A 12,902-nucleotide genomic window follows, 5' to 3' on the forward strand; every position below is an offset into this window, starting at 1 on the left:
GATCAATATAATAATTTTGTATACGTTTTTACAACAAGGTGTCTTTTTATAATAAGATTTCGCAGCAAAGGAGCATTGCATCTCTGTGTAAAATCACAATGAGGGTAAATAAGTGTGACTGTTTAAGCGATAACATTTGATTAACGTTGAATTACCGAATACATAAACTTAATATCATAACATTTTCTTCTTCGATAATTCCATGCTATGGCTGGTCTAAAGGCAAATATTGGCTTTTTTTTTTTAAGACTATCTAACAAAATACTTTTAAAAATCCAATGATCTGATGTCATCCGTTTTGAATAAAGGGAATATGACACCTGTATTATAGGTGTCTTCTTGCTCAACTCTGATAAAGCAATGCATAATGCTAAGTTAAGTGGAATTCTAACTTCCACTTAAGTCACATTTTCACTTAGTATCCCAATGCATGACTAAGTGAACATTGGACTGAAGTTAGGATTTGCCCCTTAGTGATATAGCAATTCAAGTGCACTGCAAGATTGACTGAATAATATGGTTGCACGTCTACAGTATGTAACTAATGACAACAGGTTCATCCTAATGACCCAACACAGGAGATGTAACTACTGGATCTGATATAATGGTGCTTTTCCGGCAACATCTAGGTCGAACTGGAACGGTTCTCTCACTCACTCACTCACTCACTCACTCACTCACTCACTCACTCACTCACTCACTCACTCACTCACTCACTCACTCACTCACTCACTCACTCACTCACTCACTCACTCACTCACGTACACACACACACACACGTACACACACACACACACACACACACACACACACACACACACACACACACACACACACACACACACACACACACACACACACACACACACACACACACACACACACACACACACACACACACACACACACACACACACACACACACGTTTTCTCAAAACAGTGTTACAGGAACACAAACTAAACCACACTTCTTTTAACAAAGAGGGATAGGATTTTAGCTTTGGCTCTGTCTATCTTTCATTCTCTTTTTTGTTCTCCATCTTTCTCTCATCTTGAGCTCGTCTTCTCCTCCTCCTTCAGTCAGGGAAGAGGTGATCGCGGCAGACGTGGCAGCGAAGCATCGTGGCGATCTGATTGGTTAATTGGAGAGGGGCTGCTAGTCTGTGTCATGTGGTGTCTGTTAGTGGAACGGGGGTGAGGGGGGGGGGTCGAGATGGTTGGAGTGCCAGGGGCCAAAGTGCAAAGGTCAGGGGTGATGACCTCACACTTTTTTAGGGGGAGGGGCCAACTTGATGATCTCGTCTTCGGAGGGTTGGCGAATGATATCTGAGGAGAGAGAAAGAAAAAAGGGTCTCAGTAAAAGTTGAATGTTTTTTGGCAGAGGGAATGTGGTGTCACACACACACGCACACACGCACGCACGCGCACACACACACACACACACCTTTGTATTTCTTGGCAGAGGGGATGCGTGTGAGCTTGGTGTCGATCTCGTCGTCCTCAGAGATCTTGAGTACGGTGGTGCGATACTCAATGACCCGGGTCAGCAGGTCTGGTCGTCGGGAGATCTCAAAGATGTGCTCGATGTACGACAGGTTATCTATAAGAAGGGCAACATCGGGTGATGTTTTTGAGGTGCAAAACAGCAAAGACCTGTGCAAGAATACTAATTGTAATATGAAAGGGATTCAATTTGAAGCGTTACAAGATCTTCGCTCGTTTGCGCCATGAAACAACCCTCCATCCCTCCCTCTCCTCCGTCCCCTTCCTCTCTCTCAGCGTCTCTCACACTGTTGCCAGTTTGTCATTCTTCTCCTGGTCACTCTCCACACCTAGAGCCCTCTGAAAATCGGTGTTGTGGAGAACGTTGACGGAATCCCATTGAAACGGAATTCAACCATGTTCCAAAATGTATTGACCTTAGTAGGAAATCAACTACATGTATTGAACTGGTTTGAAAATGTATGAATTCACCCAAGTAAATCATAAGACATGAACCTAATGCATCAGTGGTTCCTACTTTCCTGCAACTTCCTGAAAGGGCACAGGAACGCCGAAGTCTGTGTGCATGTGTGCGGTGCACTCATATACTTTGTGTAGCCGCTAGCGATGATGATGCTAATGATACCATCCTCTGGTAGAGATGAAAAGGTTTCCCAAAAAACCTTCTCAATGAAACTACAATTTAGCCTTATGCCTATCTGGCAGAATGATTTCAGGATTATTTGCATCAAACCTGTGGCCATTTGTTTAGCAAACTCTGCAATCATGTGAACACTACAGAAGCTTTACTAACAAAACAACGGTCTCTGGCTGGTGTGCACATGAATTAAAGGGTAACTACACCTCAAAATCTAAATTCCTTCGATTTTTTCCCCCCCCCAGAAAACAATGCCTGATGTGGTTTAAGCATTGTTGTGGAGTTAGGTACATTTTTTTGGGAAAAACTAAATGGAATCAGGCAAAAAATACAACAGATTTTATAGGGCCCTACACTCCCCTCCCTCCCTCCCTCCCTCCCTCCCTCCCTCCCTCCCTCCCTCCCTCCCTCCCTCCCTCCCTCCCTCCCTCCCTCCCTCCCTCCCTCCCTCCCTCCCTCCCTCCCTCCCCCTCCCTCCCCTCCCTCCCTCCCTCCCTCCCTCCCTCCCTCCCTCCCTCCCTCCTCCTCCCTTCCTTTCCCAAATGTTGATCTGGGAAACCTGGAAAATTCTCCCTCTCTCACCCTGTGCCAGCTTTTCGTTTTTCTCCAGGTAGTTGAACCACTCCTTGGAGGAGGTGATTGTGTTGCTCTGGTCCTCTGTGATGTCCTCCTTGCAGGCTGACTTGAGTTGGTCCAAGTCCTCGTTGGTGATGTTCTCAGACAGGTCACTGAGCAGAGAGCTGTACTCCGACATGGTCTGAGGGAGGGAGGAGAAGGGAGGGCAGGAAGGGAAAGAGAGAAGAGAGAGAGCTGTTAGCTCATTTTGAAACAGTGAACCTTAAACACATACTTTGCATCAAAGTATGAGTGTGTGGCTACATTTATTTAGTGTGTAAATCTTCTTTTCTCTAGACATTACCCCCTTACCCCTAACCACTGTCCTACAGCCAGTTCTATTTCCAACTCCCTAATGGTTAAGGTTTGGGTTGTGTAATCTGATCCTACATCTGTGGTTCGGGGAAACATCTCTCTAGAGAGGGAGCGAGAGAGTGAGAGAGATAGAGAGAGAGAGAGGGAAAGAGAGAGCGAGATAGATATGTAGATAGAGAGAGAGAGAGAAATAGAAATATGAGACAGAATGGGAGATAGAGAATAAGTAAGATAAATGGGGAGCACAGAAGCAGTCCTTCTATTCTATTGGATCTCTCCGGTAAAGTCAGGCAACTCTGTAGATGGGAGGCTGGAACGTGTCTATACTTACTACTAAGCCACACAAACATCAATACACTGTATGCGTCCGTGACTGTTAATATGACAATATTTAGCTGTTGAGTGACACTGTGGTGCCGATGTGACAATGTACCTGATGAGATTAGCCTCTTTGTGAAAGAGTGTATTTGATGTGGGTGATCGAGTTTTGAGTAACAGTGTGACAGTAACTGAGTGTTTTTCAAGTGTTTCCTGTGTGTGAGTGTGTGTGTACTGTATGTGTGTGTGTGTGTGTGTGTGTGTGTGTGTGTGTGTGTGTGTGTGTGTGTGTGTGTGTGTGTGTGTGTGTGTGTGTGTGTGTGTGTGTGTGTGTGTGTGTGTGTGTGTGTGTGTGTGTGTGTGTGTGTGTGTGCTCTTGTACAATGGCATCTACCTACAATAAAAATGAATGCACACTGCACACACATACAGCTGTCTTGCCTTGAAAAGGAGAAGAAGAATTATTGGTGGATCTCTCCGAACACGACTTGTGTGTGCATGTGTGTATCAGAGGAGGCTGGTGAGCGGAGCTATAGGAGGACGGGCCCATTGTAATGGCTGGACTGGAATAAATGGAACGGTATCAAACATATGGAAACCAGAGGTTTGACTCCGTTCCATCAATTCCATTCCAGCCATTACAATGAGCCCTTCCTCCTACAGCTCCTCCCACCAGCTCCACTGATGTGTATGTATGATTAACAAGGCTCAGGCATGACCTAAATACTAGAAGTGCCAAACTCTCTTCTACCAGGAGAGGGCAGCGATCCATATACAGACCCAATGGTGTGTGTGAGTGCATCAGCGTCCTGACAGACACCGTTATGCGGTCAGTTTGTGTCATTTTCCCTTAAATGATGAAGGTTATGATAGGGTGTGGGTGAAATGAACCTAGATCTGTGACTAAGGGAGAGCAATATAGCAACAGTGTGTTTTACTGGCCCTGCCGCCCCCCCCCCCCCCTCGCACCTCATCCCTCCAGCCACACATAGTCATTACCTTAAACCTTCATCTCCCCTCAATTCAAAGCAGTTTTTAGTCAATAAAGAGAGAGTGTTGCGTGGGAGAATACACTCCTAGCCCCGGGTGAATGGAAAATGGAATGCAGTGCAGGTGTGTGTGTGTGTTTGTTCAGATGAGTGTGAGTGCGTGCGTCAATCTGTCTGTCTGTCTGTCTGTCTGTCTGTCTGTCTGTCTGTCTGTCTGTCTGTCTGTCTGTCTGTCTGTCCGTCCGTCCGTCCGTCCGTCCGTCCGTCCGTCCGTCCGTCCGTCCGTCCGTCCGTCCGTCTGTCTGTCTGTCCGTCCGTCCGTCCTCTCTGCCTTTCCCTGTAACCCTAAAGCACATATGTCAGAGTCAAGGCCCGCGGGCCACATCCGGCCTGCGAGAAGGTTTTTTACGGCCCCTGGGATGATCTTGATTTATTATTAGAACCGGCCCGCAGACCGCAGCAAGCCGGCAGCCCGCAGATCTTTTACACGCACCAATACTACATTTCCCACAATGCAACGGTGACGCACCGAGCAGTAGGCTGCTTCATTTCAATATTTATTGGCACAGCAGTTGTCAGCATCACAGTAAAATTAACTTTCAGATACCCATCAAAAATGGCAAAACGGAAGGTGGACACTGAGAACCGGGGTTTCAAACAAGGTGGGAGTCGGAGTATTTGTTCACGGAGGTAGCTGGAAAACCTGTGTGTCTTCTGTGTGGAGAAAGTGTGGCGGTACTGAAAGAGTATAATCTGAGACGACATTATGAAACGAAACACGCGGACAAAAACAAGAATATGGACATGGAACAAAGGCTACAAAAGGCAGAGGAATTAAAACGAGGCCTCAAATCTCGACAGGCTCTGTTCAAAAAAGCCAAATCACAAGGCCAGGCTGCTGTCAAGGCCAGTTTTATTTTGGCAGAAGAGATCGCTAAATCAGCCCGGCCATTTACGGAGGGGGATTTCATCAAAAACTGCATGATTAAAGTTTGTGACGAAGTTTGCCCAGAAAAAGGCAACTCTTTTTAAATGTGAGTCTGAGCAGAAACACCATTGCCGAGAGAGTAGACCAGTTGTCCATCAATCTAAAAGAGCAGCTTGTGAAAAAGGGAAAAGATTTCATTGCATATTCCTTGGCTGTGGATGAGAGCACCGACATTTCTGACATTGCCCAGTTGTCAATTTTCATCCGCGGAGTGGACTCCAGCCTAAGCGTGACAGAGGAGTTTTTGGCTTTACGTCCTATGCATGGCACAACTACGGGGCATGATTTGTATGAAGAGGTGTCAAGATGTGTAAATGAGATGGAGCTGCCTTGGGAAAAACTCGTGGGTTTGACAACCGACGGAGCACCTGCGATGTGTGGACACAGGAGCGGACTGGTGGCAAAGATACGGGAAAAGATGCAAGAGGAAAACGCGACAGGTGAGCTGAAAGCTTATCATTGTATCATACACCAGGAAGCGTTGTGCGGTAAAGCATTGAAAATGGAGCATGTAATGAGCATCATCACGCGCACAGTTAACTTTATCAGAGCCAAAGGTTTGAATCACCGCCAGTTCAAGGCATTTCTGACGGAGTTAGAAACGGAGCATGGTGATTTGCCTTATCACACAGAGGTGCGATGGCTAAGCCAGGGAAAGGTGCTTCAAAGATGTTTCGAGCTTCGTGAGGAGATTTGTCTGTTCTTGGACAGCAAAGGGAAAGACACAACACAACTCCGAGACGAAATGTTTCTGTGTGAAATGGCTTTTCTGTGTGACATTACGAGTCATCTGAATGCAATGAACTTGCAGCTGCAGGGTCGGGATCGGGTCATCTCTGATATGTACAGTACAGTGAAGGCATTTAAAACCAAACTGACTCTGTGGGAGACGCAGATGCGGAAAGAAAATTTGAGCCACTTTCCCAGCTGCCAGACCATGAAAGAGAAGCTCTCTACCAGTGCGTTCCCGAGCGCACAGTTGGCTGATAAAATAGGTATGCTTGCCGCTGACTTTCGACGCTGATTTGCTGACTTTGAAGCACAAAAAGCAGGTTGGAACTGCTCGGTAACCCATTTGCTGTTGACGTGGAAAGCTCACCACCAAACCTCCAAATGGAGTTGATTGACCTCCAATGCAATGATGCACTGAGGGCAAAATATGCGGCAGTGGGTGCTGCGGAGTTCGCCCGTTTCCTCCCCGACACAATGCCCCAGCTGCGCATCCAGGCTGCTCAAACGTTGTCTATGTTTGGCAGCACATACCTGTGTGAACAACTGTTTTCTTTGATGAACTTGAACAAAACATCACACAGAAGTCGACTTACTGCTGAACACCTCCACTCAATTCTGAGGATTTCCTCAGCTCAGAGCCTTACCCCGAACATTGATGAACTTGTGGAAAAGATGGGACACCACCAAGTATCACCCTCAACCTCAAACAAGTGAACATTACTGTGCAATCACATATTTAGAGTTTTTACTCAGTTCAAGTTTAAAAGTTAAAGTTTAATATTTGTTTTCACTGCATGTTACTTCTCCTTAAACAAAGTGTTGTTTTTGATTAATAGATTTTTGCACTTTATTTTATTGTATTTCAATCCAATTATATTTTTAAAATATTTCAGTTGAGTGGATGATAGAAAATTGCTATTATTGTTTTTTTCTTTGAAGTAAATTTAGCCCACTTTTGCTAAAATAGAAAATATAGGCTACTGATGGTGCCTTGAATACCGGTTTCTTTCATTTAATGTTCATGTTATGGGGATTTTTATATAAAGGAAATTTGTCTTTTGTGTCTGTTGAAAATTAAAGATTACTGACAGAGCCATAAGAAAATATTGCTTTATTTATCTGATCATATTGGAATATATTTGTTAGGTTTTCAGTAGGTTCAATTAGGTTCACTAGACTATATGCGTCATTTAAAAATTTTTCAATGAACATTCGAACAGTCCGGCCCTCGGCTTGTAGCTAAATTTTTTATTTGGCCCTCCGTCCATTTGACTTTGACACCCCTGCCCTAAAGGGTCTCTCTATTGCAACACAATAAACCAGCCCTGCTTTTGTGTGTGTTCAGAAATACAACACGAGACAGATTATCTATTCTATTACTTTCTAGTCTATTTCTCTCCCCCTTATCTCTCTCTTTTTCTCCCCATCTCACTCGCTGTCTCTACTCTCCATCTCTCTTTCTCTCCATGCCTCCTACCTCCCTCTCCCTCTTTCTTAACCCCCCCCCCCCTCGTTCTCTAGGACGAGGCTGACACTGCTTCCACACATAGTAGGGCCACTGTCTCCCCTCACATTCTCATGAACACAAACATGCTTTTGTCTGCTGCTCTCTGTCTCTCTCCCCCCACCCCACCCCTCCCTCCCTCCCTCCCACCCTCCCTCCCTCCCTCTATCCCAGTGTGTGGAGGGTGAAGGTGGGAGAGAACGTCTGCTGGTATCTTCTGTCTCTCCACCTCCCTCTCTCTCTCTCACTCCCTCCACCCCTCTATCCCAGTGTAAGGAGGGGGGACAAGAACGCCAGCCTAGCCCAGGCAGCCCCTCTCCCCCGTGAGTAAACTCCTAAATCTACCCCCTGGCAGCCATCTGGGCCTAGCCCCAAGCAAAGCGGGTTCCAACAGTATTCAAAGTCATTTCAAATACTTTATATGTGCTTCATTGAGCTTAACTGGCTTCATGGACCAAGAGAATAGTCTCACATCTGTAATCCCCACCCATCTGACACTAGGCAGGCAAGAGCAAAGTTATTGGAGTTTTGGAAAATATTCTAAATAGTATTTGAACCCAGTTCTGGCTGCTCGAGAGCCGAGCACACCATATGGACTGTTCATTTGACGAGAGAGCAATGCCACTGTGCTATTATCCACCTCGCCAACAAGACCTACTGTTCTCACACATACAGTTGAAGTCGGATGTTTACATACACATTTAAAGTCAGTTTTTCACAATCCCTGACATTTAATCCGAGTAACAATTCCCTGTCTTAGGTCAGTTAGGATCACCACTTTATTTTAAGAATGTGAAATGTCAGAATAATAGTAGAGAGAATGATTTATTTCAGCTTTTATTTATTTCATTCACATTCTCAGTGGGTCAGATGTTTACATACACTCAATTAGTATTTGGTAGCATTGCCTTTAAATTGTTTAACTTTGGTCAAACGTTTCAGGTAGCCTTCCACCAGCTTCCCACAATAAATTGGGTGAATTTTGGCCCATTCCTCCTGACAGAGCTGGTGTAACTGTCAGGTTTGTAGGCCTCCTTGCTCGCACACACTTTTTCCAGTTCTGCCCACAAATTTTCTATAGAATTGAGGTCAGGGCTTTGTGACGGCCACTCCAATACCTTGACTTTGTTGTCCTTAAGCCATTTTGCCACAACTTTGGAAGAATGCTTGGGGTCATTGTCCATTTGGCAGAACCATTTGCGACCAAGCTTTAACTTCCTGACTGATGTCTTGAGATGTTGCTTCAATATATCCACATAATTCTCGTTCCTCATGATGGCATCTATTTTGTGAAGTGCACCAGTCCCTCCTGCAGCAAAGCACCCCCACAACATGATGCTGCCATCCCCGTGCTTCACGGTTGGGATGGTGTTCTTCGGCTTGCAAGCATCCCCCTTTTTCCTCAAAACATAACAATGGTCATTATGGCCGAACAGTTCTATTTTTGTTTCATCAGACCAGAGGACATTTCTCCAAAAAGTATGATCTTTGTCCCCATGTGCAGTTGCAAACCGCAGTCTGGGTTTTTTATGGCGGTTTTGGAGCAGTGGCTTCTTCCTTGCGGAGCGGCCTATAAGGTTATGTCGATATAGGACTCGTTTTACTGTGGATATAGATACTTTTGTACTGGTTTCCTCCAGCATCTTCACAAGGTCCTTTGCTGTTGTTCTGGGATTGATTTGCACATTTCGCACCAAAGTGTGGTTCACCTCTAGGAGACAGAACACGTCTCCTTCCTGAGCGGTATGACGGCTGCGTGGTCTCATGGTGTTTATACTTGCGTACTATTGTTTGTGTGTGGTACCTTCAGGCGTTTGGAAATTGCTCCCAAGGATGAACCAGACGTGTGGAGGTCTAGAATTTTTTTTCTGAGGTCTTGGCTGATTTCTTTTGATTTTCCCATCATGTCAAGCAAAGAGGCACTGAGTTTGAAGGTAGGCCTTGAAATACATCCACAGGTACACCTCCAATTGACTCAAATGATTAGCCTATCAGAAGCTTCTAAAGCCATGACATCATTTTCTGGAATTTTCCAAGCTGTTTAAAGGCACAATCAACTTAGTGTATGTAAACTTCTGATCCCCTGGAATTGTGATACATTGAATTATAAGTGAAATAATCTGTTTGTAAACAGTTGTTGGAAAAATTACTTGTGTCATGCACAAAGTAGATGTCCTAACCGACTTGCCAAAACTATAGTTTGTTAACAAGAAATTTGTGGAGTTGTTGAAAACAATTTTTAATGACTACAACCTAAGTGTATGTAAACTTCCGACTTCAACTGTACATGTGTGTAAACACACAGGCAGGCACGCACACACACGCTGTCAAGCACGCACGCATGCATGCACATACACACACACGCACACACACAGGCACACATACAATTGTCATCGAGCTGAAGGATACAGCGGCCAAACTATAAGGGTAAAAACATGCCTCACACACCTGTTGAGCCATATTTCTCACTGTGAGCCATGCAAGAGGGGGTAAAGTGAGAGCGATTGAGTATTCTCCTCTCTCTCTCTCCATCTCACGGTCCCCCGTTCTCTTTCTCTCTGACTCCCCTCCCCCCTCTCTCTCGCTTTCCCTTTCTTTCTTTCTCTCTCTCTCTCTAGCGCCATCACTCTATTCCAATAGCTACTCGACCTTTGGATGCCTAATTCTCTATTGCTGGGTGAGTGAGGGTTGTGCTCGTCAAATAGAACTAAGGGACCTGTATGGTTCATTTGTGTGTGTGTGTGTGTGTGTGTGTGTGTGTGTGTCTGAGTGGGGGGCCCGTCACTGTCTGGCAAAACAGGCGGCACCATACACACAGACACAGACACAGACACTACACTGTTGTAAGAATAATCACCAACCTCCCCTTTATTGCCCACACACACACACCACTACTACTACCACCACTACCCAAACTCCATTCACTCTTCACACTGCTGAAGTTGCCATGGAGACCAGGCCCTGCTTTGTCTTTCAGCCCGGAGACTGTTACCTAGCGACCAGGGAAAGTTCCACTCTACTCCAGAAGCTCCTGGTGCGAGAGAAGGAAAAAGAGAGAAAGGGCTAGCGGGATAGAGAGACAGAGAAAGAGTAGAGTTTTTGAATGTGACAACATGGTGCCAATGTGACTATGGTGACTAATGTCAACACAGACTAACACACAGGCTCACTGTTTAACAGCTCCATGACGAATATATTTTTTTAATTAAACCGCACCTGCCAGGACCCGGTTACGAACCCGGGTCTCCGGTGTGAGAAACAGTCACTTAGCAAACTGAGCCACGAATAGTCGGCAGAACCCAGAAGATGAGGCAGACACAGCAGTACATGAGACGGTGTTTTAATAAAGTAAAAGGAATGTCCAGGCAAAAATAAAAATCCACAACGTCAAAAGTAATTCCAAGAGAACGAAGGTAATCCTCCAAGTCAAAAAGGTAAATCCACAAGGTGGTAGGTACAGCAGAAAAATGCCTCAAAAGCTAATCAAAAATAAATAAACAAGAACAAAAACAGAGTACCACAAGAGAGTCCAACTGGAGCAACAAATGTTCACAGCATCACTGGGGCTGGGTGCTGACATTCAAACACAGAGCAAAGAACTGAGGAAAACTAAGGGTTTAAATACAATCAAGGGAAATGAGGCACAGGTGCAAATAATAACTGGATCAAGGGAAAACAAAAGGGTCAAAAAGCACAATGGGGGCATCTAGTGACCAAAACAACCCTGGCCAAATCCATTAAACTATCTCTGCTTTAACCATGGTGTGTGTGTATGGTGGGTGGGGGGGCCTTTGAACCATGTGCTTCAAAGCTTGACCAGGCTAAAATGCGATCTTTACACGTAACGATGACAACCACGTTACAGTGAGCTGCAAAAATCACAAATGTGACAGGGATTTAGGAAGGGAATAAAATACCTCAAATCCTCTCTCTCGCTCTCTCTACCGCTATCTCTCCCTCTCAATCGACCTGTGTTATCTCCTTTAGTCTAATCTGCCTCTCTCTCTCACGCTCTCTTTACCCCTGCTTCCTCTGTTATGTGTTGCTCTCTGTCTGCCTCTCTCTCCCCCTTACACTATTTTGCCCCTATTTTGTTTCACAGTGCATGATGACATGGCTCCCTCCCTCCCTCCTCCCCTCTCACTTTCAGGATCTCTATGCCTGCTTTGTCGTCTCTCTATCAGTCGTTCTCTTGAATCTCTCACTCACTATTAAACCTCACTTCTCCGGTAACTTTTCGAAACTCAATCCCTCCATGCCAGCCCCACTTTTCCTCTCGACTACAGTGAGTCACCTCGTAAAAATGATTGGCACCCTTGATAAAGATGAGTAAAAAATACTGTCTCAAATAGATAATATAAATTCTGAGCTATATTGTATGCTCAAAAAACCTGGACAGTTCTATTATGTTATACTAATCAAATTTTGTGGAACAAGTAATCTTTTTTTTAAATCTCAAAATGATAGGTGTCACAATGATTGGCACCGCTGGTTTCAATGCTTTGTGCAACCTCCCTTTGCTAGGATAATGGCACTTAGACTTTTGACAGTATATAATGTTTTTGAGATTGGAGAACACACTGGGAGGAATCTTAGACCATTCCGCCATACAGAATATTTCCAGATCCTTGATATCCTTCAGTGTACACATACGGACTGCCCTCTTCAATTCAAACCACAGGTTTTCAATGGGTTCAAGTCCGAAGACTGGCATGGCCATTTTCAAAATGTTTTTGTTGTCAAATCACCATTTCTTTGTGGATTTTGATGTGTGCTTGGGGTCATTGTCTTGCTGGAAGATCCACTTGAGGCCAAGTTTCAGCCTTCCAAGCAGAGGCAACCAGGTTTTCGGCTGGTAATGTCCTGGTAATGGGTAAAGTTCATGATGCCATTGACCTTAACAAGTGCCCCAGGACCAATGCAAGCAAAACAGCCCCATAACATCAATGATTCATCACTATATGTTATAGTAGTTACGAGGTCCTTTTCTGCATATGCATTGTTCTTTAAATGGCAAAACACATCGCTGGTTTGCTTGGCCACAGAGCCCTATTTTTTTTGTCTCATCTGACCATAGCACCGATTCCAATCCAAGTGCCAATGCCGCTTCGCAAACTCCAGGTGTTTACATTTGTTGTTGTGCTTAACAGGCTTTTTCCCCCCTAGCAACTCTTCCAAAGAGCCTATTGGCATGGGGGTGGCGTCTAATTGTAGTTTTGGAATCTTGGTGACCCCAAGATGCCACCAAGTTCTGTTATTCTCCAACTGTGGCCCTTGAATTTTTACTAGCCTCCCGAACCA

At 45.0% G+C, this 12,902-nt stretch overlaps 1 protein-coding gene across 1 annotated transcript in view; it reads right to left on the bottom strand.

Annotated features, from left to right (window-relative positions):
* Window positions 1–805: 805 nt before the first annotated feature.
* LOC124014612 (astrocytic phosphoprotein PEA-15-like) overlaps window positions 806–12,902 on the bottom strand; it is a 67,204-nt gene continuing 55,107 nt past the window's right edge. Inside the window, exons 2-4 of the mRNA XM_046329822.1 lie at window positions 2,723–2,897; window positions 1,445–1,600; window positions 806–1,326 (exon numbers count right to left, since the gene is read on the bottom strand). Of these exons, the coding sequence (XP_046185778.1) occupies window positions 1,262–1,326; window positions 1,445–1,600; window positions 2,723–2,894 (393 nt within the window). The 5' untranslated portion in view covers window positions 2,895–2,897 and the 3' untranslated portion in view covers window positions 806–1,261. The remainder of the gene's footprint in view (window positions 1,327–1,444; window positions 1,601–2,722; window positions 2,898–12,902) is intronic.

This window comes from Oncorhynchus gorbuscha, linkage group LG25 (genome assembly GCF_021184085.1).
Source record: "Oncorhynchus gorbuscha isolate QuinsamMale2020 ecotype Even-year linkage group LG25, OgorEven_v1.0, whole genome shotgun sequence".
Taxonomy (NCBI): Eukaryota; Metazoa; Chordata; class Actinopteri; order Salmoniformes; family Salmonidae; genus Oncorhynchus; species Oncorhynchus gorbuscha.